General features: G+C 46.4%; 2 protein-coding genes across 9 annotated transcripts in view; one reads left to right on the forward strand and one right to left on the reverse strand.

The window, feature by feature from the left end:
• Positions 1–1,224: 1,224 nt before the first annotated feature.
• On the reverse strand, positions 1,225–20,658 carry LOC144114388 (uncharacterized). 4 transcript variants are annotated; one of them, XM_077648091.1, is made up of 6 exons: positions 20,464–20,658; positions 20,045–20,167; positions 19,235–19,371; positions 14,293–14,333; positions 12,061–12,203; positions 1,225–1,320 (listed from the first exon to the last, which is right to left on the reverse strand). In XM_077648091.1, exons 2-6 carry the CDS (start codon positions 20,162–20,164, stop codon positions 1,240–1,242), a joined length of 522 nt encoding a protein of 173 aa, XP_077504217.1. In that variant the 5' UTR covers positions 20,165–20,167; positions 20,464–20,658; the 3' UTR covers positions 1,225–1,239. The 4 variants fall into 4 exon arrangements, with proteins under 4 accessions (XP_077504217.1, XP_077504214.1, XP_077504215.1 ...); XM_077648088.1 differs by lacking the exon at positions 1,225–1,320 and adding an exon at positions 10,429–11,956; XM_077648089.1 differs by lacking the exon at positions 1,225–1,320 and adding an exon at positions 11,716–11,956 and having other exon boundaries at positions 20,390–20,515.
• Positions 20,659–20,919: 261 nt separating this feature from the next.
• The window catches only part of LOC144114389 (rac GTPase-activating protein 1-like), a 75,314-nt gene continuing 73,749 nt past the window's right edge, over positions 20,920–22,484 (forward strand). For all 5 annotated transcript variants that reach the window (XM_077648092.1, XM_077648093.1, XM_077648095.1 and 2 more), the window contains exons 1-2: positions 20,920–21,081; positions 21,419–21,521. In XM_077648092.1, coding sequence (XP_077504218.1) covers positions 21,425–21,521 — 97 coding nt within the window. In that variant the 5' untranslated portion in view covers positions 20,920–21,081; positions 21,419–21,424. The remainder of the gene's footprint in view (positions 21,082–21,418; positions 21,522–22,484) is intronic.

Consider the following 22,484-nt stretch of genomic DNA (forward strand, 5'->3'; position numbering starts at 1 on the left):
GGCAGATGGCACAAAGCTCCGACCGTACATCGTCTTCAAAAGAAAAACTATGCCAAAGGAAATGTTCCCGAAAGGTGTGATTGTGCGAGTGAACGAAAAAGGCTTTATGACAGATGACTTAGTTATTGATTGGTACCGTCGGGTGTGGCTTTTGAGGCCAGGGGCATCCCTCAAAAATCGCAATCTGAACCTCCTCGTACTGGACTCATTTCACGGCCACCTTACCGCGAAAGTGAAGGCAGAGCTCCGAAAAGAAGATACAGATATGCTGGTGATTCCCGGCGGTCTGACGGTGCAGCTGCAACCGCTAGAAGTTGGCATTAACAAGCCATTCAAGGACTTGCTCCGGCGTGAGTACAAGTGGCTAGCGGCAGAAAGGCGGGAACTTATGCTAACGGGGCGCGTGAAGAGAGCCTCCTGGCGGCTGTGTGTGGGTGGGTGATTTCCGCTTGGGCGGCCGTTCCACGCGATGTCGTGGTGCGGTCATTTAGGAAGTGCGGGCTTTCCATGGAGGACGATGTGCTGTGGGATTGCAGCGGCGATGACAACGACGGCGACGACAGCAGTACCACTGAAGATGACTCAAGTGAGGATGAATAGCCCATCTATGCAATAAATTTTCGTTTTTGAAGCCCTCCACCGTTTTTTTTTTTTGACATGCGATTGGGGGGGTTGACTTACATTCACGTCAACTTTTTTTTTTTTCTCGGACATGCGATTTGGGGGGGTTGACTTACATTCGAGTCGACTTACAATCGTGTAAATACGGTACTGTATTTTTCTTCGAAGACAAGGAATTCTTGTATTATAAGTTGTTGTGGAGTTTGTTTTTTATGGAACTGTGTAAGAGTGAAGTCACAGGTTGCCCGAATATTGTACCATGGAGACAGTGTATCTTGTCTTCAAGCAATGCAAGGTAATGTACTGTGGAACCTCGATTATACGATTTTGAGGGGACCACGAAAAACCGGCGTATAATTGAAAAACGAAGAATATCGGCAGTAGCATTCAGTCTTGCCCGAAAAACCGGCAGCAACCGCCTGAGTGATGCCACCCAAGAAAGGTAGATCAAATTATTTAAAAAATGTCAACACTCAAGCATTTGTTCGGAGGAAGTGTGAGCAACTCTTTATTCTCACGTTTAAAAGAAATCTGACTTTTTTCAGGACATTTTCCCAGCCGCGACACATTAGTTTCCTCTCAAGAGTTGCGACATTTGACAGCAGGTCGCCGTCTTCGTCATGAGCACAAGCAAACTGCCGAATGTTGTCGACACGCTAGCTTCCATAACGTCGTCCGTGTCCTCCTCGTCGGAGGTGCCTGCAGCGTCAGCACACACATTGTCGATGATTTCATCTAGTGACATCATTGTCGACACAAATGTAATCCGCAAAGGTTACTGGCAGCTGTAGAGTGCCGAACTCGGGTTCTTCGTCGACTGAGACTGCAGCCTCAATAATAGAGGAGGCATCGCATCTCTTGAATCCACAGTGCCCAAAGGAATTTGCGATCGTGTATGAGGAGATCGCGTCCCATGCACTAGCTATGTAGTGCATAGCATCAAGGACAGATAGCTTCCTGTCTGCCTGACTGTATTCCATGCTCGCCAGCTGACGCTGCACGAGGGCTTGCCGTTAAAAAAAAAAAAAAGCAGGCACGGTGCGCGGCCTTCCTTTATGCTGCGGCTACCACTGTGGTTGACGCGAGCCGCATTTCCGAGCACTTTTGTTTTTTTTTGGGGAAGATTTCGCATTCATTACCAACCGGCTACAATGCCAAGGTATTGGCACATCTCTTCGAAACGCAGGAGGAGTGGCCTTATAGCTAGCGGTTTGTTGTTAAACAATGTTTAGACGGGCACTTTGTGACTATGGGGTAACATAGGTGTTTGGGCAGCGAACGGATTTTTAAAATGTGCGAGCATGTGAGCATGGTTCTTCTGTCTGTAAGTGATGGTTCGTTGGTTACCACATAAAGACTGTTTATGGGTGACGTCCTGTATGCACCGGTGGAAAGACTCAAACCTAAATTATGTACTGGATCCAGCCGTGCAAGGTATGACTGCCTCGCTGATCCATAAACTATGCATCCATAATCTAATGTAGAGCGTACTACAGAGCGATGAATTTGTAAAAGACAAGTCCTACTGGAACACTAGTGTTTTCGTGAGAGTACTTCTAGTATATCCAGGGATTGAGAAGCTTTCTTTTTGAGGGTGTTTATGTGTGGTAGGAATGTGAGCTTTTTGTCAAAAGTTATTCCTAGAAATTTGTGCTTATCTTTAACTGGTAGTGTGACTTTGTTGGAGCTAAGGCGAGGAAGAACCAGCTCCGAAAGCGTTGAGGTTCGAACTGTTTATTTGTGCTGCTCGCACTGCGGCGACCTAGCCGAACTTCCTCTTTCTTGTCCGGCACCGCGTGCCATGGCCTGCAAGCCGAGCGCGGCGCGAGGAGCGCTACAGGGCTCCCCCAGTCCCCCCGTAGATCGAAGCCACAGGATTCGCCCAGTGGATGTGCTTGGAGGAAGCTGCGCACAATGGTGGCACAGTCTAAACGAGAGCGAGTGTAGGGCCGATGGGCATAGGAGTGGCTGGTTTGAGGTGGTCAGCAGGCACGATGTCCTCACGGCCATTGACGTCTAACGTGAAGGTCTTCTGCGCACGATGGAGGACGCGGAACAGTCCATCGTAGGCCGGCGTGAAGGATGGACGGACGTGGTCACGGTGAATGAAGACATCGGTGCAGGAGGCCAGGTCCTGGCTGACAAACACGGACAGAGGGTGACGGGCTGCAGGGGTGACAGGAGTAATGTGGCGAAATGTGCTGCGTAGGTCTCGGCTGTAGGTGGAAGCGTCATGGATTAACGAAGGGGAGGAAGGAGAGCAGAATTCCCCAGGGAGACGCAGGGTAACGCTTTAGACTAGCTCAGCAGAAGAGCTGCCGAGATCAGCCTTCAGTGCCGAGCGAATGCCCAAGAGGATGAGGGGAAGGTGATCGGACCAGCGTTCCCTTGGCTGATAAGTGGTAAGGGCAGCCTTCAGTTTTCGATGCAGACGTCCTACCATGCCACTGGCCGAACGATGGTAGGCGGTCGTATGGACGTGGCGAACGCCCAGAATATTGGCAAGAGCAGCAAACAGGGCCGACTGAAACTGCCGACCGCGGTCGGTGGTGACGAAACGAGAGACCCAGCCGGCCATGAAGGCCGAAGCAACGGTCTCAGCTGTAGTGTCAGCAATGGGCAACGCTTTGGGCCAGTGGGTGAAATGGTCCACACAGGTGAGCAGATAAGAGGCCCACATGATAATGGGAGTGGTCCAACAATGTCTATGTGAACGTGGGAAAACTGTGTGTCAGGCGGCCGAAAAGGAGAGGCAGGCGTGACAGTATGCCGGTGAACTTTGACATGCTGGCAGTGAAGACAGGTTCATGCCCAGTGGCGGATGTCAGCATTGATGCGTGGCCAAAAGAAACGCGATGTGATCAGCTTCTGCGTAGCACGAATACCAGGGTGGCTCAGGTGGTGCAGTTTTTCAAAAATGGTGCGACTGAAAGCCAAAGGTACGTAGGGGCGCGAGACGCCAGTGGATGTCTCACACGTAATGGACTGGGAGGAAAATGGCAGGGGACATTCGACGAAGGACAGGGACGTGGATGAGGACCGAAAACGTTGCAGCTCTGGATCACTGCGCTGTGCAGCCGCTAGCTCCTCCATGTCCACTAGTGATTCGAATGCCATGGCACCAACATGGGAAAGCGCATTAGTAGCAGCAGCAGCATTCTCCGGGCCATGGACGTGACGGAGATCCACTGTAAACTCGGAGATAAAACACAGTTGGCGGATCTCACGTGCAGTGTAGGTGCCGTGGTTCTTTTGGAAGGCAAACGCCAAGGGCTTGTGGTCCGTGATGACGTGAAAGTCCCAGCCCTCCAGGAAGTGGCGAAAGTGCTTGATGGCGAGGTACACAGCGAGCAATTCTCAACCAAAGGTGCTGTATTTAGTCTCAGGTGGCTTCAGCTTTTGGGAGAAAAAACAGACTATAGACGTGCTGCTCGAGAACTGCGCCGACGGCAATACCCGAGGTGTCGGTGACGAGGCGCAGTGGAGCATCAGGAACTGGATGTATGAGCGAAGTGGCATCTGCGAGCGCCTTCTTGGCAGCAGCAAATGCAGCGGCAGCGTCCTCAGTCAACTCAAGTGGCGCAGCAGAATCTTTTTTTCGTAGCCAAAAGATCAGTCAGAGGCTTCAGGAAAGAGGCACACTTCGGGAGAAAGCGGCGATGAAAGTTCAGAATGCCCAAGAATTCTCTGAGCTTTTTGAGTGACACGGGGGCGGGAAAATTTTGAATGACTTTGACTTTGCTGTCGAGAGGCCGAATGCCCTGTGCAGTGACAAGGTGGCTGAGGAACTCTATTGTAGCGATACCAAAGAGGCCCTTGTGCGGGTTGATGACGAGCCCATATTTATCCAGTCAGTGGAAGAGGGCACGCAAATGAGCTTCATGTTCAGTACTGGATGAACTTGCTATGAGGAGATCATCGATGTAAGCGAACACGAAGTCGAGGCCTTGCGTAAGCTCGCTGATAGCTCGCTGAAAAATCTGTGTGACGTTGTGCAAGCCAAAAGGCATCCGCACGTACTCAAAGAGGCCGAATGGTGTGGTAATGGCCGTCTACGGAATATCAGCGGGCTCCACAGGAATTTGATTATAAGCCTTCACTAAGTCGATTTTAGAGAAGATTATGCACCCAGCCAGATTTGATGCGAAGTTCTGTATGCGAGGAAGTGGATAGTGGTCTGGTAAAGTGTAAGCGTTGAGGGCGCGGTAATCTCCACATGGTCTCCAGTCGCCCGGACCTTTCTTTGGCACCAGGTGAAGTGGCGATGCCCGGTTGCTGGAGGAAGGGCGTACTATGCCGAGTTCCAGCATATGTTGGAACTCACGCCGAGCTATAGCGAGGCACTCTCCCGACAAATGTCGAGGGCGAGCAAACACTGGAGGTCCCGAAGTCACAATGTGGTGAGTGATAGAGTGCTTCACCGGTGACTCTGTGGTATGTGGCTTTGTGAGGTTGGGAAAATCAGCCGGAACTTTCGCATACGGCAAAACAGGAACGAGAGCGCGAAGCCCCGTTGCCGCAGAGGTGGAGAGTACGCCATTGACGAAGAGGTGCGTGCTGAGATCTATGAGGCGATGAGCTTGCATGTTGATGGCTAGGTTGAAGAAACTGAGGAAGTCCGCGCTGAGAACAGCTTGCAAGACGTCAGCGATAATGAAGATCCAGCAAAACGTGCAGCGCAATCCGAGATTAAGCGTCAGGGACCATTGGCCGTACGTGGAAATGGGGGAATTGTTGATCGTTTCAGCGGGGAGGTCTGTTCGTTGCGACAGAGATCTGCCCAAGAGGCCGCTATGATGCTGACTTGTACTCCCGTGTCGACCACGAAAACGAGTGCCAGTAATCTTGTTGGAGACATAAAAGAGGCAGCATGTCCGTCCACCAGCACCACTTGCCGCCGTCAGTGGCCGGTCGCAGCGTTTCCCGACCGGGAGCACGGGTGTGTGCACTTGCGGGCAGGGCTGCCGAAAATATGGTGGTACCAGCAGACAGCCGAGGGCGAGGTGGCTGGCCGCACGTCGGATGGTTGGGATTCCGGGGAGCGGCGGTGTGGCCTAAACCTCGGCGGAGAACGGCGCGGCAAAGGCACGAGGACATCGAGCCGCCTGGCAAGAGCATCAAGTCGACATTCGATGCTGGCAAGCTGGGAGTCCGCAGCAGTAGCTGGAGGCGGACAGGTCACAGAGCTGACGTTGGGGAGCCGTGACTAGTCCGCAACACGGTCAGCGAGTTCAGCGAGCTTGTCTAATGAAATATCACCCGCAGCTGCGAGGTCTAGCGTCTAGGTGGAAGATGCTGAAGGAACAACTCACGCAGAAGTGGGTCAGGCTGAGCAGTGGAGTCTCCCAGAAGCTGGCGCATGTGACGGAGGAGCTGCGAAGGGCGGCTGTCAGCAAGCTCTGTAGCACTGAGGAGCTGCTGGAGTTTGCTGCCCTCGGGCGCTGACTTGCGTTCGATGATAGCTGCCTTCAACGTGTCGAAGGGTCGAGCCGAGTCTGGCGAGCTGATGACGTCCACTAAGTCCTCAGCGACGTCAGGAGGCAAGGACGACACGAGGTGGAGGAACTTGTCTCCTGGCTGGTGATACGTCGCAGCTGGAAATGCGCCTCAACCTGCAGGAGCCAGGCACGGGGGCTAGTGGGCCAAAATGGCGGCAGGCTGACTAGCTGGAACGCGGCCACCGAAGCACCGAGAGGCTGAGCGTCCTGGGACGCGTTGCCGCCGGTAAGAAGGGCGGAAGAGCCAGGGGAATCCATGTAGGATGATGGGGTTGCGTGTTCAAAGCCGGGCCACCAAATCTGCCGGCGCTAAGGCGAGGAAGAACCAGCTCCGACAGCGTTGAGGTTCAAACTTTTTATTTGCGCTGCTCGCGCTGCGGCGGCCTAGCCCAACTTCCTCTTTCTTGGAGCCGAGCGCGGCAACTTCATTTAGATACAAGGAGGGATCAGTGTGCAGTCCTCTTCTAAGCGAGAACAGAACAGCTACCGACTCTTGCGTACAAAATTTGAAACCATTTTTATCTGCCTATATGTTGTTAGTTTACTTACTGTCAGCTGCATTTGCCTCTCACACGATGTAACGCTAGAGGATGTGCAAGCAATATGGAGATCGTCGACATAGACTGAATGCATGACGGACTTTGGAATTATTTTTGCTAGGAAATTCACTTTTCCTATAAAAAGCGTGGTGCTTAAAATGCATCCCTGAGGCATGCAGTTCTCTTGAATGAAGTTCTTAGAGTGCACCCAGGCATACTTGAAATGAACGGTTGGACAAAAAGTCACTCAAGCATTTCAGCATCCTACCGCGGATGCCAAGGTCTCCAAGGTCCCGCAGTATGCCAAACCTCCATGTGACATCATAGGCTCTCTAAATCGAAAGAGACCGCAAGGGACCGTTGCCTGTGCATAAATGCTTCTCGGACTGTTCTCTAGGTGGACTAGATGGTCGGTTGTAGAGCATGCCTTTTTAGACCCACACTGATGGATGTCAAGAAGATCACAAGATTCTAATATAAACATTAGCCTAATGTTAACGATGCTTTCAAAGGATTTGGCAAGTACGCTTGTTAAGGCTATAGGCCCGTAGTTGCCAAGGAAGGTAGGTACCTTTCCCGGCTTCAACAATGGTACAATAATGGCTTTTTTCCAAGCCTCCAGTATCTCTCCTGATACCCATATTTTGTTAAAAAATTTCAGAAGCGAGTATACAGCGTGTTCGGATAGAATGGCAAGCATTTCGTAATGAATACCATCTGGTCCTGGCGCAGTCTGTTTACCGGAAGAAAGTACGCCGTTAATTTCTTGTAGTATAAATGGGCTATTATATGCTTCGTGAGCACTGCCAATTGGCGGAAAAATGTTCACCTAATATATCTGCTTGGTCTTTTATATTTGTCTGTACACTAGGGGCTGTCAGAAGAGGAACCGTGAAAGGACAGTAGCGACCATCTAGTTTGTGTACTGCTTCCGACATTTTTTTTTTAGACTTGGCTGTTTATTAAGGAAATGAAACTCTGTCAAGATGTTTTTTCAGCATTGTGACATACGTACCGCGCTTTAGCTCTAGCTTTTTTAAAGTTTACAAGGTTCTCCTGCGTGGGGTATCTGCGAAATATACCCCAAGCTTTATTTTGTTGTTTTTTTGCTTCACTGGAATCTCGTGTCCACCACACTTTATGGTTGTGTCGTACTATTCTTGAAGATTAAGGATAGCCAAGTGTGCGGCAGCAGGAGTACAATTTGTGAACTTTTTGTTTATTTCAATGACATTAAGATTTTCTAACACGATATTTTCTAACGTGGCTTCTGTTCTAAAAAGTTGTCAGTCTGCTAAACTGAGCTTCCAATGCCGTGGTTTTGTCGAGGTGATTGATGGTGGGGATGACAGGCAGATTTCTACAGGGAGATGATCGCTTCCATAGGGGTTGTCTAAACCATCCCATTTAAAGTCGCTAAAAACTGATGGAGAGCTAAAAGACAAATCTAAAACACTCATTTTCCCTGAACTAGGAGAGCAATAAGTAGGTTTACCGGTGCTTAATAAACAAATATTGTTAGATAGTATAAAATCCTCTGTGACCTGACCTCTGCTATCAGTTTTCTCACTGCCCCAAAAACAAGAGTGTGCATTAAATTCTTCAACTACCAAGTACGGCTCTGGTAGCTGTTCTAAAAGGTTCTCTAATTCATGTAGTGTTACTTCGAGGTGTGGTTCAAGATATATGCAGCAAAATGTAATGGTTTTGTATTAGCAACCACAGTGGCTGCAAGCCCTGAGGGCTCTCCACTCCACGGGGTGCTGATGTGGTGACACACTGCGCACATTTTGCTATGGCTTCGAATCTAGTTTTCAGTTTGAGCTCTCGAGCTGCTACTCCAGGTTGCGCAATGATGGCTATGCCTCCCGAGAGTCTGCTCACCCCCCCCCCTCGGTCACGGCGGTCTTTAGCACCTTTGTGTGCTGAGGACCTAAACTGGTTTCCTGCACACGTAAAGCAACAAGAGAAATTGTGTTTAAAATGTCCTTTATGTCACTATAGTTATTTAAGAGTCCCCTGCAGTTACACTGTATTAAAAAAGCCATCTTAATGTGTGTTTCTGAAGATCAAACTAGATTAACTAGTATTTAGCCCCGTGACTCAAGGCCTCAAATTTTTTCATCAATCCAAGAAGCTTTGCAGTCCGTACGACATGGATGGCACGGGGCTGCCTTGGGTCGTGTCCATCGCCTCTACAGAGACGCTGGACGACCGTGCTGAAGGCACTTTGACTTTCGAGTTAGACCTCGACCTATGGGAAGAGGTCTTGAGGCCCGCCGACTCGGGGGTCTGTGAGGCCTCATTTGGGGTTGGCGGAGTAGTGTTGCTACTCCACCCGGGGGCGCGGATGGCCCCGCCACGGGCTCACTACGTGTGGCCTGGGCAGGTATTGAATCCTGGTGTGGTGTGCCGTGCCCACGCACCACATCAGGGAAGTTTGTTTTTGCAGTGAAGGAGAATCTGTTTGTTTCAGTGCATGCCCTTCTTGCACAGCGCAGCGTGGCGCACAGTCCCATTCATCAAAAGAGTGATCCTTCGAAGCGCATTTTGCACAAGTTTTGCAACCGCGGCAACTCTGAGAGCCATGGCCGAACCTCTGGCAATTGGAGCATCTGCGAGGGTTGGGTATATATGGTCGTACATTGATTTTCACGTATCCCACTTCAATGGTTTCGGGCAATGTGCTAGTGTTGAAGGTCAGGATCATGTGTTTGAAATCTATTTCCTTGTTATCCTTCCTTATCCTGATCCGCTGTACATCTATTACATCTTGGACAGTAACACCTTCAAGCATTTCTTTCTCAGAGAGGTGGAAAAAATCAATTTAAGATACAACACCTCGCACAGTATTCAGAGACCAGTGTGGAGTGACAGAGACAGGGATGTCCCCGATGGATACAATGTTTGTAAGTTTTGTGTGTTGTACACTGTTGCGCAGTTCGAGAAGTAAATCACCGCTAGCCATTTCTGAAACTTTATAGCCAATGCCCAAGGCATCTGTCAAGCATTTCGAGACTTGGAATGGGGACATTAGTCTTGCTTTTTTATCCTGTTTCACTAGGGACAACATGGAATTTGGGAGATGTTTTCTTTCTTTTCCAAAAAAAGTCGTTCCGCCCTCTTTTGAGAGAGTGATCAGGTTTCGAAAGGAGGGGAGCCATAAAAAATTTAGATTTTCGGTCATGGTGCCAGCCACCCACCACGGAGCCCAACAAGGGGACGGGACAGGAACTTGTAAGCAAGTCCTGCCCACGCCAGCTGTACACCTCAACTATAACCAAATATGACAAAACCCAGGGTAGTTCGCCACACAAGGTTAACCCTAGCCACCCGGAAATAAAGGAAAAACCAAGAAGGAAGGAGGAGACAGGAGAGTTGTAAGAGAGAGATACGAAAGTGAAAGATCAAAGGGAGGACAGGAAAAGGCGACTGTCGATTTCCTTCAGTCGGGTAAGGCCAGAGGTGCCATCTACACGAAGCTGAGGCCAAAGTGGTGTGTTGCCTCCACCGAGGGGCCTTAAGGGTCCAAACGCTGGGCATTGACTCAACCACCAGGATCCCCTTTTCCCCGAACATGGCGATGCCACGCACGGCTAAGCGCGGGTGCTCGGGTCTGTGGTGACGCACTGCTCACCATCATCCCCTGCGGGGATGTCCCTGCGGATGCTCAAGAATCCGTGGTGTCACAACTCACCAACATCTGCATGTAGCAGATGGCGCTGCAGGGAAGGCTCTATATACAGCATGTGACAAGAAACAGACAAATATATACGAATAAAGGAGAAATAATGTTTATGGAACATTGTCTTGCGGAAAACTAAACACAGGGTTCGTACAAAATATATGGCCTGAAATTAAAGAATTTCAGGATATCAAGGATACAAAGGGGCAATAATCAAGGAGGGTAAGAAATATTTTTTTTTGTATCACACAGATTAGGACTCCCTTGACTCTTGCTTAGCTCAAATTTCCATCTCCATGACCACCATATCTGCTTTCTTTTCCCCAGTCTTTTGGTGTAAACTTAGTCTTGATGAGGAGTTATGCCATTTTTATCTCGGCTTTCTCAGAGAGACTATCTGCTGATTCCCAAAGAAATTTGAGCATTTTTTTGAAGTTATTGTCTTTTTCTTTTGGACAAGTTCACAATCTCCAGCTCCAGTGCCTTTCTTTTATAACTTGCCTCCCGACTTTCTGCTGCGTCCTACTGATCGCATACAGGCATTCCGAGATTCTTTGCCAAATGCAGAAGATTTCCATTAGCATAGCTGCTGTTGCATGCCACTGACGTGGAGATATGCTTCAAGCTTTTCAGGCGACTTTTTCACTGCTGGACCACCCATTGTTGCCGCATCAATTGCCTTTTGGCACAACATGTTCAACGCAGATAGCTCAATTCTGCTCACACCCATTCGCCATAATCCGCACGTTCAAGCCAGGCAGGTTGAAACATGGATTTTCCACCTGGCATGGCATTCTAATTTCCACCACGCAGCACAAAGGCAAAACAGTGCTGTGACATCAAATGAAAATAGGAGGGTGACCCTCAGAGGTAACGGTGGAAGACAAGGAGAGGACTGGTAAATCTAAAGTCACTGGAGCTCTGAAAGTATCGCAATCAGCAGGCTGTGTGTGGGCAACACAATGAGCAACATAGAGAAAATAATGACTGTAAGTATAGGTAAATGAAAACTGAAAACTTCTTTAGATGAAGGTTTACGAAAGCCTTCAAAATGTCACATGACAGCTGCGTAACTTGTCATTTTCTCGAGTCCTTCATCATGCACTTTCAACACAAGAAGCAGGCTGGTTCAAACACTTCATACCCTTCTTACTTCAATAAGGGCAGTGCAAATGTCTTCTGATACTGCCGAAGCATGCGCCTTCACTTAACTGGCTCGCTTAGAAATGTGATGTGTAGAAAAGATGTTCCCTTTGCACTCGCTCTTTGTTACCTCTTGTTCCATCCATGTGTGGAAAGTAGCTGGACTTCCCCAAAGATACTGGCATGTGGGGCTGCTGCTCTAACTGCACGGTCAGAGAGATATCTATATATTTCACCTCTCTCCAGCTGGTCTAAGAACATGCCTTTTACACTGTACTGTCCCGTTGTGCACATTCGCCTTGTTTGTTTTCATGGTTGTGTGTATATCTGTCTCCCTTTGCAGAGTTTCAAATATGGCCACGAACCTGCCTGCATGTGAAGCAGAAAATAGCAAGCATGTTTGTTGGTTGCAAATATAATGGCAGCAACCCAAAAAAGCTGTTCTTTGGCACCGGGTCAGTGTCTTGCATCTGAAATTTGTATGCCTATTACTGTTGACTCAATGTACATTTTGTGTCATGCAAATAAAAATTCATGCAAATCCACACAGCAGTTTAACTGCACTGATACCTACAGCTTCAAGAATCTGCTCATCCTTGCAAGCAGTAAGTGACGGCGTCGTCGATGGCGGCTGGACAAGAACAGTTGGTATATCAGCGGAATCTATGGGCGATGCCTCCAAGATGGTCAGCTCCATTGTGGCAGAACTCTTGCTATCTAAAAATTAAAATGGAGGTTGCTCTAAACATTGCCCCGAGAAATCCGACATGTTCATAAACACGTTAAACTTGATTTAGCACAAACTCAAAGGATCATAAAAATATTGCTCGCCTTATAACTAGCACATCTTAGCACAGTAGCCTGATTAGACGTGCTTGGTGCGTTCATACAGCTGTTATCAGAAAACAAGCAGTAAAGTTAATATATAAAAAAATGATTACAAAAATTTATGTTCAGGCAATGATGACTATGAAATTAATTTTCAAGCACATGTTTACTGGGGCAGTGATTTTCAGAGCCCTGATCCATGCACATTGTGGACCACCAGCGGGCCACCTTTAAATTTTCTTGGATGCAGCGTGACGTATAAGTGAGCCACTGGCAAAGCCAGTTTCTTGAAACTGCCATCAGATGACAATAGTGGCATGGCATGAATGCTCTTCGCAGGCTCTTTGAAAAATCTGAGCTGTCCCATGGTTCATCACATGACTCAGTATTCATGGCTACACAGCATGAATACCAGTGACCCACGATGCAGTGAATATTTTGGTTATTTGGTTAGGTCTTCAATTACATTCCCTTTTGTTCAGACTCGTGTGATGCCAGATAATGATAGCAATCACTATGGGTTTACAGAAATCTTCCAGTACCTGCATGCCACAAGAAAAACTATTAATCCATTCCCGACAAAATAAGCATCACATGCCACTAGTGCTGCCTCCAACATGAAATGCCCTCATTTCCCCAAAATAGCATGCACTCTGGTAGCTTTTGCATGTAATTTCTTCTCCTTTTTAACCCTACTTTATAAACTTTTCACACTTTTTCCTCGCCTACCAACAGCCCACAGGGGCCAGTCTCGCAATCACAATGAATTTGCCTTCACTGTGTGCAGCCAGTGGTTGCAGTTTTGAAAGTTTGGCTTAAACAGAATACAAGATAAGTGGTTCACTTTTAGCTACCTTTATACGGTGTGTATGCAAAGAATTTTCTGACATTTTTATAGGATTTAAAACAGAATGCTGATGTATTGGGTATCGGTGTATTTTTTACTCTTTTCCACTTTGTTCCTTTCAGTTGTCACATTAGGATGTATTACTATAATTCTAGTGAAGTGTTTTGCACTGTTCTGTTCTACAGTTTTCTACCGTTTTTCCCATTCCGCTTTGATACTATGCTGTACAAAACTGCTCCTATTGTTGAATTTTTTGTACTGTTTGTTGTTCTCACTGTTCTGCAGTTTTTAGACCTTTCATTCTTGTATGATGTAGTATATAACCATTACTACCCAGGCCCTATTTAGGCCGGTAGTAAAAATTAATAAATTAACTAATCTGAAGAAAACAGGAGAATTCAGTTGAGCCAGGTTAAGCTTTACAGAGGCCACCTGCACATAATATCTGTACAATAACGATTTAAGCACTGCCACTATTCACTAAACTTCTCAACTTCAAATTTTTTTTCGTTTGGTTGGGATGAGTGTTTTTATTGAGATGAACACCGATGCTGACAAGAAAAGATAAGTTTATAACACACAATAGGGTGTACCTAATTGCAAAACTGCACAGCTTTTGCCAAAAGTTTAAGAGTCCACAGTGGTTTGCTTCTAGGCCATGTTGTGGGGCTGCATCCCCAGCATTCTAACTCTCATGAAGGTATGAGGAACTCTGGTCCTCCCCCGTCTAGGACTTCCACAGATATGCTACAAGGGCCTCGCTAAACAGCTTTGAAGTGAACCTTTCTGGCCTCCAAACTTTCGACAAAGGCTGTACATAAAGCTTTTGACAACATCAACTCTGTCACAGAGGAGTCGCATTGAATAAGAGCTTGTTTTTCTGACAAGCTTCATATCAGTCATAAATGCCTAGCAGAAAAATGCAGGGAAAATGAAAAGGGAGCGAGGTGCTACTTTCTAAACCAGTAAGCCATACTCAACAAAAACTCAGCCATCTAATGTCCCTGATCCCAATTAAACCAGTGCCCACTGGTCCCAAAGAGTTCTGGTCACAGCATTGCTATGTGCCTTACAGACTTTTTACATGATAAATATATAAACAAAAGGGTGCTGATAACTATGGGTACTCACCGGTTAGAGGAACAAAATTCTCATCATTGACAGTTGAAGAGCTAAAAAACAAAAGCACAGGCGTCATTCCACATCAAGTTGTGTGCAATGCAAGTATCTTTACCGGCAGTACTATATCCTTGTCAGACCCCGCGCACATTATAATACACATTTATCTCTTAAGGATATCTTAAAGGAGTATAAACACCTAATTTTGGTGGCATGTTTTCTTCTCTATAATGATGTGGAAGACACTACTACGCATGAATCACCATGTGATATGTGCCTACGACCGCTAAATAATTTATAACAGAATTTTTTCTGTGATGCTGTTTCAGATTCAACAGCCGAATGATGGCTGTGATGTCAAAAAGTGGTTTTGTGTCACGCGAGGCATGGAAACACGTCCATAAAATCGCTGCTTCATCATTTTAATTTACTGCAGTGCTGAAGCCAGCCTTCCTCAAGAGCCGGAATGAAAACAAATGAGGAAGCAGCGATTATATTGCAGTTTTTTCATGTCTCACGTGACCTGTAAGTACAAGCTGACGTCACTGTCCTCATTTGGCTTTTGAAACCAAAACTGAAATAGCACAAAAAAGAAATGCGATTATAAATTATTTAGCGGTCGTAGGAGAATACCAGGTGGTAATGCATGTATATTAATGCCTTACGCATCATTACAAACATGAAAACATGCACCCAAAATTTAGGCGTCTATACTCCTTTACAATAGCGCATCACTACGACCAAAATTTAGGCGTCTATACTCCTTTACAATAGCGCATCACTCCTGCAGCCTAACTGCCACTGAAAGTCAGAGAGCACTCATTGTGCTCCCACTATTAGTCAGCTTTCCAAAAGGTGTGAAACGATAGGGGCACTCTGAGCAGCCTCCTAAGTTTTTGGATTTTTCTAAACCACATTTCTATCCCCAGCAGCCAAACAGCTCCCAAGTCGCTGGCGCTTTTCTATGAGATTTGTTGCAATTTTGAATTAAATACGCATTCTCTTGTCCATATACGCCATAAAACGTTGTTGCACATATATGTAGGCCTAGAGGCCCATAGCAGAGAGCATGGAGAAAACTCATAAGGGAAGAACTGTTTCTTTGAAGCAGGTCAGCGCTAAAAAAGACGAACACAAGATGAGAGAACGACATTTTTTTAGCATGCATTCACCTTTTTTTAAAAGCCACTAATGATTCCACATTCGCAGCCTCCGTCCAACAGGTTCTAAGAACATTTAAAAAGCATGATAACCGTCTGGTTTTTACCCATGAAATTACGAAGAACAACGAAATACATTTCTTGGACCTGAGGCTGAGTTTGTGCAAACGACATACCTGCTGGGCTTATTTCCCGCGTGCTAACAAAGAGCTTTTGCCCTATGACTCAACCCATTCAAAGACTGTAAAAAGAGCTATTGCTTCGCTCTGTCAGGAATCTGCGCTTCGCAAGTCGTGTCCCCACCAAATGCATGCTAGCTTTGATAATCAGGTCAACCGCCTTTTGGCTGCAGGCTTCTCTTGCTCGATCTTTATGGCTATTGCTGAAACCCTCCTAAAGAAGTTTGGTCTCCGACAAAAAAATGGCTGTAACGAAACACGCGAAGACGATGCCTGATGTGATGCCTTATGTACATAAGGTGTCGCATAACCTCAAGAAAGTGGCCAGCAGGCACAACGTGCCACTTGTGTTCTCAGCGTCAAATAAGCTGGCGAAGCTGTGCCCCGGCATCTGCGGCGAACATGAGCGCGGTTGCAAAACTCAACATGAAGTAGCCTATGTCGGATGTGTGTTAGGAGTGGTGTATATGATCCCCTTTCCTGTGGTATATCGGGCAGACGGGGCTTTGCCTTAACGATTGTTTAAGGGAGCATGCAAAAAACTTGAGGGTGTAAGACAAGCTTGCGAATATAGTTTCGCATGTTTTAGAGTGCATATGTGTGCCACGGTTTGAAGAAGCTATGGTTCAAGACAGAATTGCAAGTCGAAAATCCAGAGTTTTGATGGAGGCCTTCCACATAAATAAAAAATGAGAACAGTAAGAAAGAACTGAGCACGTTTTTATTCGTCCTGTTTGTTTTTCTTCCTTATCCTTTTCACTGATTCACTGTGTCGATCACTGGCATTTTTTTTCATTCCTTGTTGCTCGCCGTTCCATAACCTCAAGATATACATCATAACTTTTTGATCTGAAAAAATGTTGACGCCCCCTGGTTGTGCGCATGATGTGATGTGACAAGCCTTTAAATACACACCCTGGAGCGAAAAATAAAACCAGTTGTTAGTAGCGCTCATCTGTGTCGTGTCGTCGTTTTCTCGCCTTGTGCTCGTCTCTTTTAGCGCTGACCTGTTTCAAAGAAATGTTTAACCAACTAGCCCAGCACCAAGTTTTACGGAAGAACTGTTGGACGTACGGTTGCGAGATTTTCTGTGTACCATTCACGGGACCACCGAGACTTGAAATATGTATTTGGATCAACACTATCAGGCCGAACTTTTTCTCAGGTGTGACGAGGATTTGGGGTTGAATGTCCCAAAGCTGCCCATGCAGTATGAGAGATGCCACAGCAGAGAGTTCTAGGTTAACATCAACCACTTGGGATTCTTTAACGTGCACCAACATCTCAAAGCACATAGACGGATCTTGCATTTCCCTTCCTTCAAAATGTGACCCCCGTGCCCAGGATCTATTCTCGCAATCTTAGGCTCTCTACATGAATACAACTTTCAAGGTATCCAATTTTTTCTGACTGAAATCCATACCCCATGTACATCCCACAAAATTCAATTTCAGGTGATAAGATTTATGAAGCAGCTCAGGCTATGAGGGACGCCATAGTGAAGGGCTCCGGAAATTTCAACCACCTGGGGTTCTTTGACGCGCACTGACATCGCACAGTACACGGGTACTGTAGAATTTCGCCTCCATCGAAATTCAACCGCTGCGGCTGGGAGCAAACCCACGTCTTTCGCGTCAGCAGCCTAGTACCATAGCCACTGAGCCACCGCAGCTGCAATTTCAGGTGATTACAAACAAGCGATTTTATATACAGGGTGTTCCGTATTTATCCATCCAGGTTGTAAAAAATTCTCTTGCGCAAACCAGTGGTCTCTTTCTGCTCAAGCACAGACTACAGGATAACTTATGATAGCCTGCATTTTTCGAAAATAATTTAACACCGGAACTTGTCTGGGCTGCCTGGAATCAATGAAAAACTGGAGTCATCTGTGCACAGTATTTCCATCAAGGCGAGCGAGATAGCCGAACTGAGAGTGTGCACCGCGACCTGCGAGGCAACCAATATTCCTGCTCCGAGCTGGGGTCGGTCTTGCAGTACCCCAGATGGCGCAGCCTGTCAAATCTGCTGCTCCGCTCACCTAGACAAAAATTCGCAGATTCCGGACAATTCTGACAAGTTGTGATGTTTAAATTATTTATTGAAAAACGCAGACTATCATAAGCTACCCTATGGCCTGTGCTCAAGCCTAAACAGGCAAGTAGCTTGTGCAGGAGAATTTTTTACAACCCAGACAAATACAGAACCCTCTGTACTCCAAATCCACTGTATTAGCAAAGCTGTGTTTTTTCGGCTCTTTTTCCATACCTGAAATCATTATTAGAAAAACTATTGTACATCCTCTCTCCTTTACTGACTTGTGCACTCTAATGAGGAAACGGTGCTGCATGGCAAACCACGGAAAGGAGCATTTGATGAAAGCAGTTTGACCTAAGTATATAAGTGCGCCCGCTGCAAGCTTTTTTTCTTGTCAGCTCTCTCCACTGCCTTAATCTCCACACCCCCTAGCTTTCCCTTTACTTTGTCTCACAATCTCCACCATTCCTAGCCTTCTGACCATCCACTTGCCACCATCATGTTGCTATATGATTGAGAGAAAATGAGGGTGCCATCAAGGGCAGATATGCCTTTGAAAGTAACATCTTGAGATGAGCTTTCCACTGCAGTAGCAGAAAGAAAAGTGAGCTCAAAGACGAAGAAAACTAACTAAGAGACAAAGAATGAAGTTCATGATGTTGATCTTGGTACCTATGTCCCGGTGGCAATGAACATCATCAATCCTCATCAATGGTGATGATGATGATTATGGATTTTTATGGCGCAAAGGCATCTAAGGCCAAAGAGCGCCATGACACAAGGTATTTTTCTTTTTTCTCAAGGTGGGGTCAAAGACCCGTTTTCCAAGCATTTCACCCTAAATAAGCCGAGCACCAGACCAGGGGAAAGCTTGTACCCATTGTATCACCGGTGGGTACCCGGCGGCACTGGGGATCGAACCCCGCACCTCCCGCATGCGAGGCGGATGCTCAACCACTTGGCCACCGCTGCGGTCGCCTCATCAATGGTGTTCATGTTCCAATTGTAGCATCATTGGAATTTGAAACCCCACCTAGAGATGCCTTCTTGTGTATATTTATAGATCAAGCTGCTTTTTGCACTGACAGTAAAGCAAAGGCTTGGTTAGAGTGAATTGTGGTTTATTAAGGCATTTATGCAGCAGTGACAAATGCTAGTTATCCCTCTGACACATGAACAGCCACCGTGTCTATAAGTAAGAAAAATGAAACAAAGAACAGCGAACAATTGCTAACGTTATTTTTTTTTCAAGTTCTAGGTTCACGTAGATGACAGTTATATTCGGGGGCCAGCACCAGACTATTAACGTACGGAATCAGAACTGCGCAGTGGCCCTCTTTTGACAGATTGAAATTGAAGACTTAAATCTTTTCACTAGCAGTTTGCTTTCCTTTCAGTTCAGTGCCTCGCCTTACACAGCATCAATGTGTCATTTCCTCCAGCTAAACACACAAAATGTTAGTAGATAGTGAAGAAATGAAATCAATACTTCAGGAAAGTTTTCAGATGACACCAGGGCATTGTGCTTGAACACCATGCATGAGAAAATATACTGAATTCACGCGAGACAATGCGTTTTACCTTGGTGAATTCGTGCTGTACTTGCTGTCCGCTACAGACTGCGTCACACTTCCCTGGCGCTTTTTCCTGTGCGTTTTCTTCTTGCTCGACTTTCTTAATGAGGAATGAGTCGGGGACGCTGGTGGCAGATGTGATACCTTGACATAAACAGGGAGAAAATCATAAGGCTCAAAGAACATGAAAGTTGAACGGACGGTTAAAAAAAATAAACTTACAACGCCCCCAGAGCTACTCCGCCAATCATAGCAGATGTAGGGCGCTCGGCTAGAGAACTGGAGTGCCCGGGTTAGAACCGGGCCGCGTTTCGATGGAGGCGAAACGCAAAAGGCGCCCGTGTGCTGTGCGATGTCAGTGCACGTTGAAGATCCCCAGGTGGTCGAAATTATTCCGGAGCCCTCCACTACGGCACCTCTCTCGTCCTTTCTTCTTTCACTCCCTCCTTTACCCTCCCACCTTCCTCCGTTCCCTTACGGCGCGGTTCGGGTGTCCACCGAGATGCGAGACAATTACAGCGCCAATTATTTTCCTCAAAAACCAATTTAACCACAACAGACGTCGCTTCAGCATAAGTGCTTACACTATGCTAAGTACAGACGCCAAGCAGCTAGTACAGAAGCTTATCCTCCGTGCATGAAGTTGTAAAAGTAAACGAAACAAGCACCAAGTACACAACCGTCCCGACACACACACAAAACCAAACATCGTTTATTGGGGCGACATACGACAACCTAACTATATATGAAGTACCGGCATGCCTGTCATACCGGAACAGAAAATAAGAACAGAAAGCTTCGTTCTCCACTGCATTACCTGAGAGGAATGAGGAGGTGGCTGAAGAAGATGTTGAATTTCTTCCAAATTGTGGAAGTCGTCACCGCCACCCGCAGCAATGGATGTTGTTTGTGGTGCCATCTCGGGACCATCGCCCATAATCTATAACGCACACCAAAACATAGCTTCAGAATACTTAATTCGCATACAAATGGGAAAAAAAGTGACTACCAAAACATTCGGACCTTTCAACGTCTCAAAATGGTCATAATTCAATACTAGCCACATTCACTACGTGAAAGAAATAGCGTGTGCATCTAATTGCAAACGATGGTAATTTATTCGAAACGTTGCGATTGCACTAGGAAGCCCACCCTGGCTCACCTGCGCACTGCTGAATTAAGTGGTTTAGACAATGCTATTTTTCAAGGTAAATTCCGAAGACCTGCCATACAGACCTGAGCAACGGGCACAACAATACTCCGTTGCGGAGTTCTCGGCGCTTATCTGCGTTGATGCAAGTGATAAGGAGCTCACGCCTTCTCAGTAAGCCGACTCGCATGCAATGCTAGAGTTTAGTGCAGTAATACAAAGCAACGGTTATAAACATATTAAACATGGCCTGCTGCAAGTGACTTAAGCAAGCTTAATCCTGGCATCGCTAGAAGCGGTTAAGGAGTAAAAGGAAAAGTAAGAAAAACCGTAACGTTTGGTTACGAAACCGAAACTTTTATGTATAATTATACGCTATTTTTAAAAATATAAAATTTAGTTGCAACTTTTTTTAATTATTAAACATTTTTGCAAAAGAAGTTTAGTATTTTTTGTTTGTTTAAAAATATGACAGTTACTAATAGTACTGGGTTTGAGAGTATGCATGGTATGCTTCCCGTGATTCAAATGGGCATTGATTCAAACAGTCGAGCGGTTCAAACTACAGTGCTCTAGAATAGTTCAAACCATAGAGTAACGGCCCGAATCGGTTTGGTGCGAGGCCGCGGTGTTGGCGCGTCTGACTGCTGGCAGTTTTTTGGACGCAGCGCTGGACCTTGGACGAAACAACGCTTCTTTAAAAGGTGAATTGGGTCTATATAGGGAGTTCTTCACTTCAGCAGTCCACGTATTTTTCGTTAAGCGCTCGCCAAGCAGCAGCCTCATTTATTTAGCCTATTTACTGATTTTGTGGCATATGATTCGAAGATACGTGCTGTGATTGACCGCTTGTGTGGCGTGATTTCACATGTTTGTGAATCTCAAAGCGGCAAAATTTTTCAAAATACTGCTTACCAGCAGCTGCAATTTCTCTTTGTGCGGTGCATCTGTAGGTCACATAGTGTTGCTGGTGCATGACTGTCACTATGCATGGTGTCGCCGCTAACTTATTTCGCCCATTTTCTTACTCCTCATTTTCAGGCTAGCATGGCTCCAGTAAAGCCCAAAATGACAAAGTTGTCCTTGGTGGGCCAGTTTGACGACTTGTGCCGGCACTTAGCGCCGACTGACACAACCATTGAGGGTACGGTTTGGACTTGTGCTGCTTTGTTGTGCTCTGAAAATGTAATGTCAGCTTCGTGGCAAGTCAGCAGACCAGTGTGGCTGTGTTCTGCGTGCCTTAATGCTACCAGGCGGGACAGAATTTTCGTTTTCTTCTCATTTGAGTTTGCAGACATGAGCACCTGTTGTGCGGTGTAGTTTATCAAGGTAGATGTAATGTAGAAAGAGAGTGTAATGCGTTTAATAAGCAAACGTTAATCGCCTCTCAGAAATCGGGCCTCCTTTCTTTTGCTCAGTAATCTGTTGACTAGGCTATTCCGTGTAGTAATAAATGCGCAGAAAGCGTCATTCGTAAGAATTAGAGGCTAGATCGTTGAGTGGCGTGGAAATATTTTAGAGAATAAACGGGTCTTTTAAGGACCTAAGTTCATTTTGTGACAAGAAACTTGTAATTCCTATTTTTTTTCATTTGATTCCTGAAAATTTTGCTTTCAAAACAAATTTCTTAAATGACCCAGTGGTAAGAATGAGTATTATAAAATTTGAAAACGGTGTAGCCAGTTTTGCATTCAAATATATATGTGCAAGTGATATTTAGTTATTTGGTGAGTGGTGGTCTGGGATGTGAGGTAGCTTCATAGGCTGCCCCATTGTATGGATGAGCATATGATCGATTGCACTGTCTTCAGTGTTTCGAAGCAGAAGAATCTAACTTTTCACATTCTGAGGTGGACAGTTATAGCTGTACTGCTGCTGCCATTTTGAGAGACGGCCCATGCCCAAGCAGCATATTCTGTTACATGAAGTCTTTTAGCGCAATAACATTAAAGATCTCAAGTCGCAGGAAATATGGTGTCGGCGTCATTGAGCGTGAGCGAAAAATCCCCAGAGAAGCAGCCTAGGAGGCAGGTGGGCCACCTAAGACATGTCACCTTGTGGTGTCATCACAACCTGCCCACCGGATTGTGAGCAAACGGCGCACTGT

The sequence above is a fragment of the Amblyomma americanum genome, chromosome 1, assembly GCF_052857255.1.
Source record: "Amblyomma americanum isolate KBUSLIRL-KWMA chromosome 1, ASM5285725v1, whole genome shotgun sequence".
NCBI lineage: Eukaryota > Metazoa > Arthropoda > Arachnida > Ixodida > Ixodidae > Amblyomma > Amblyomma americanum.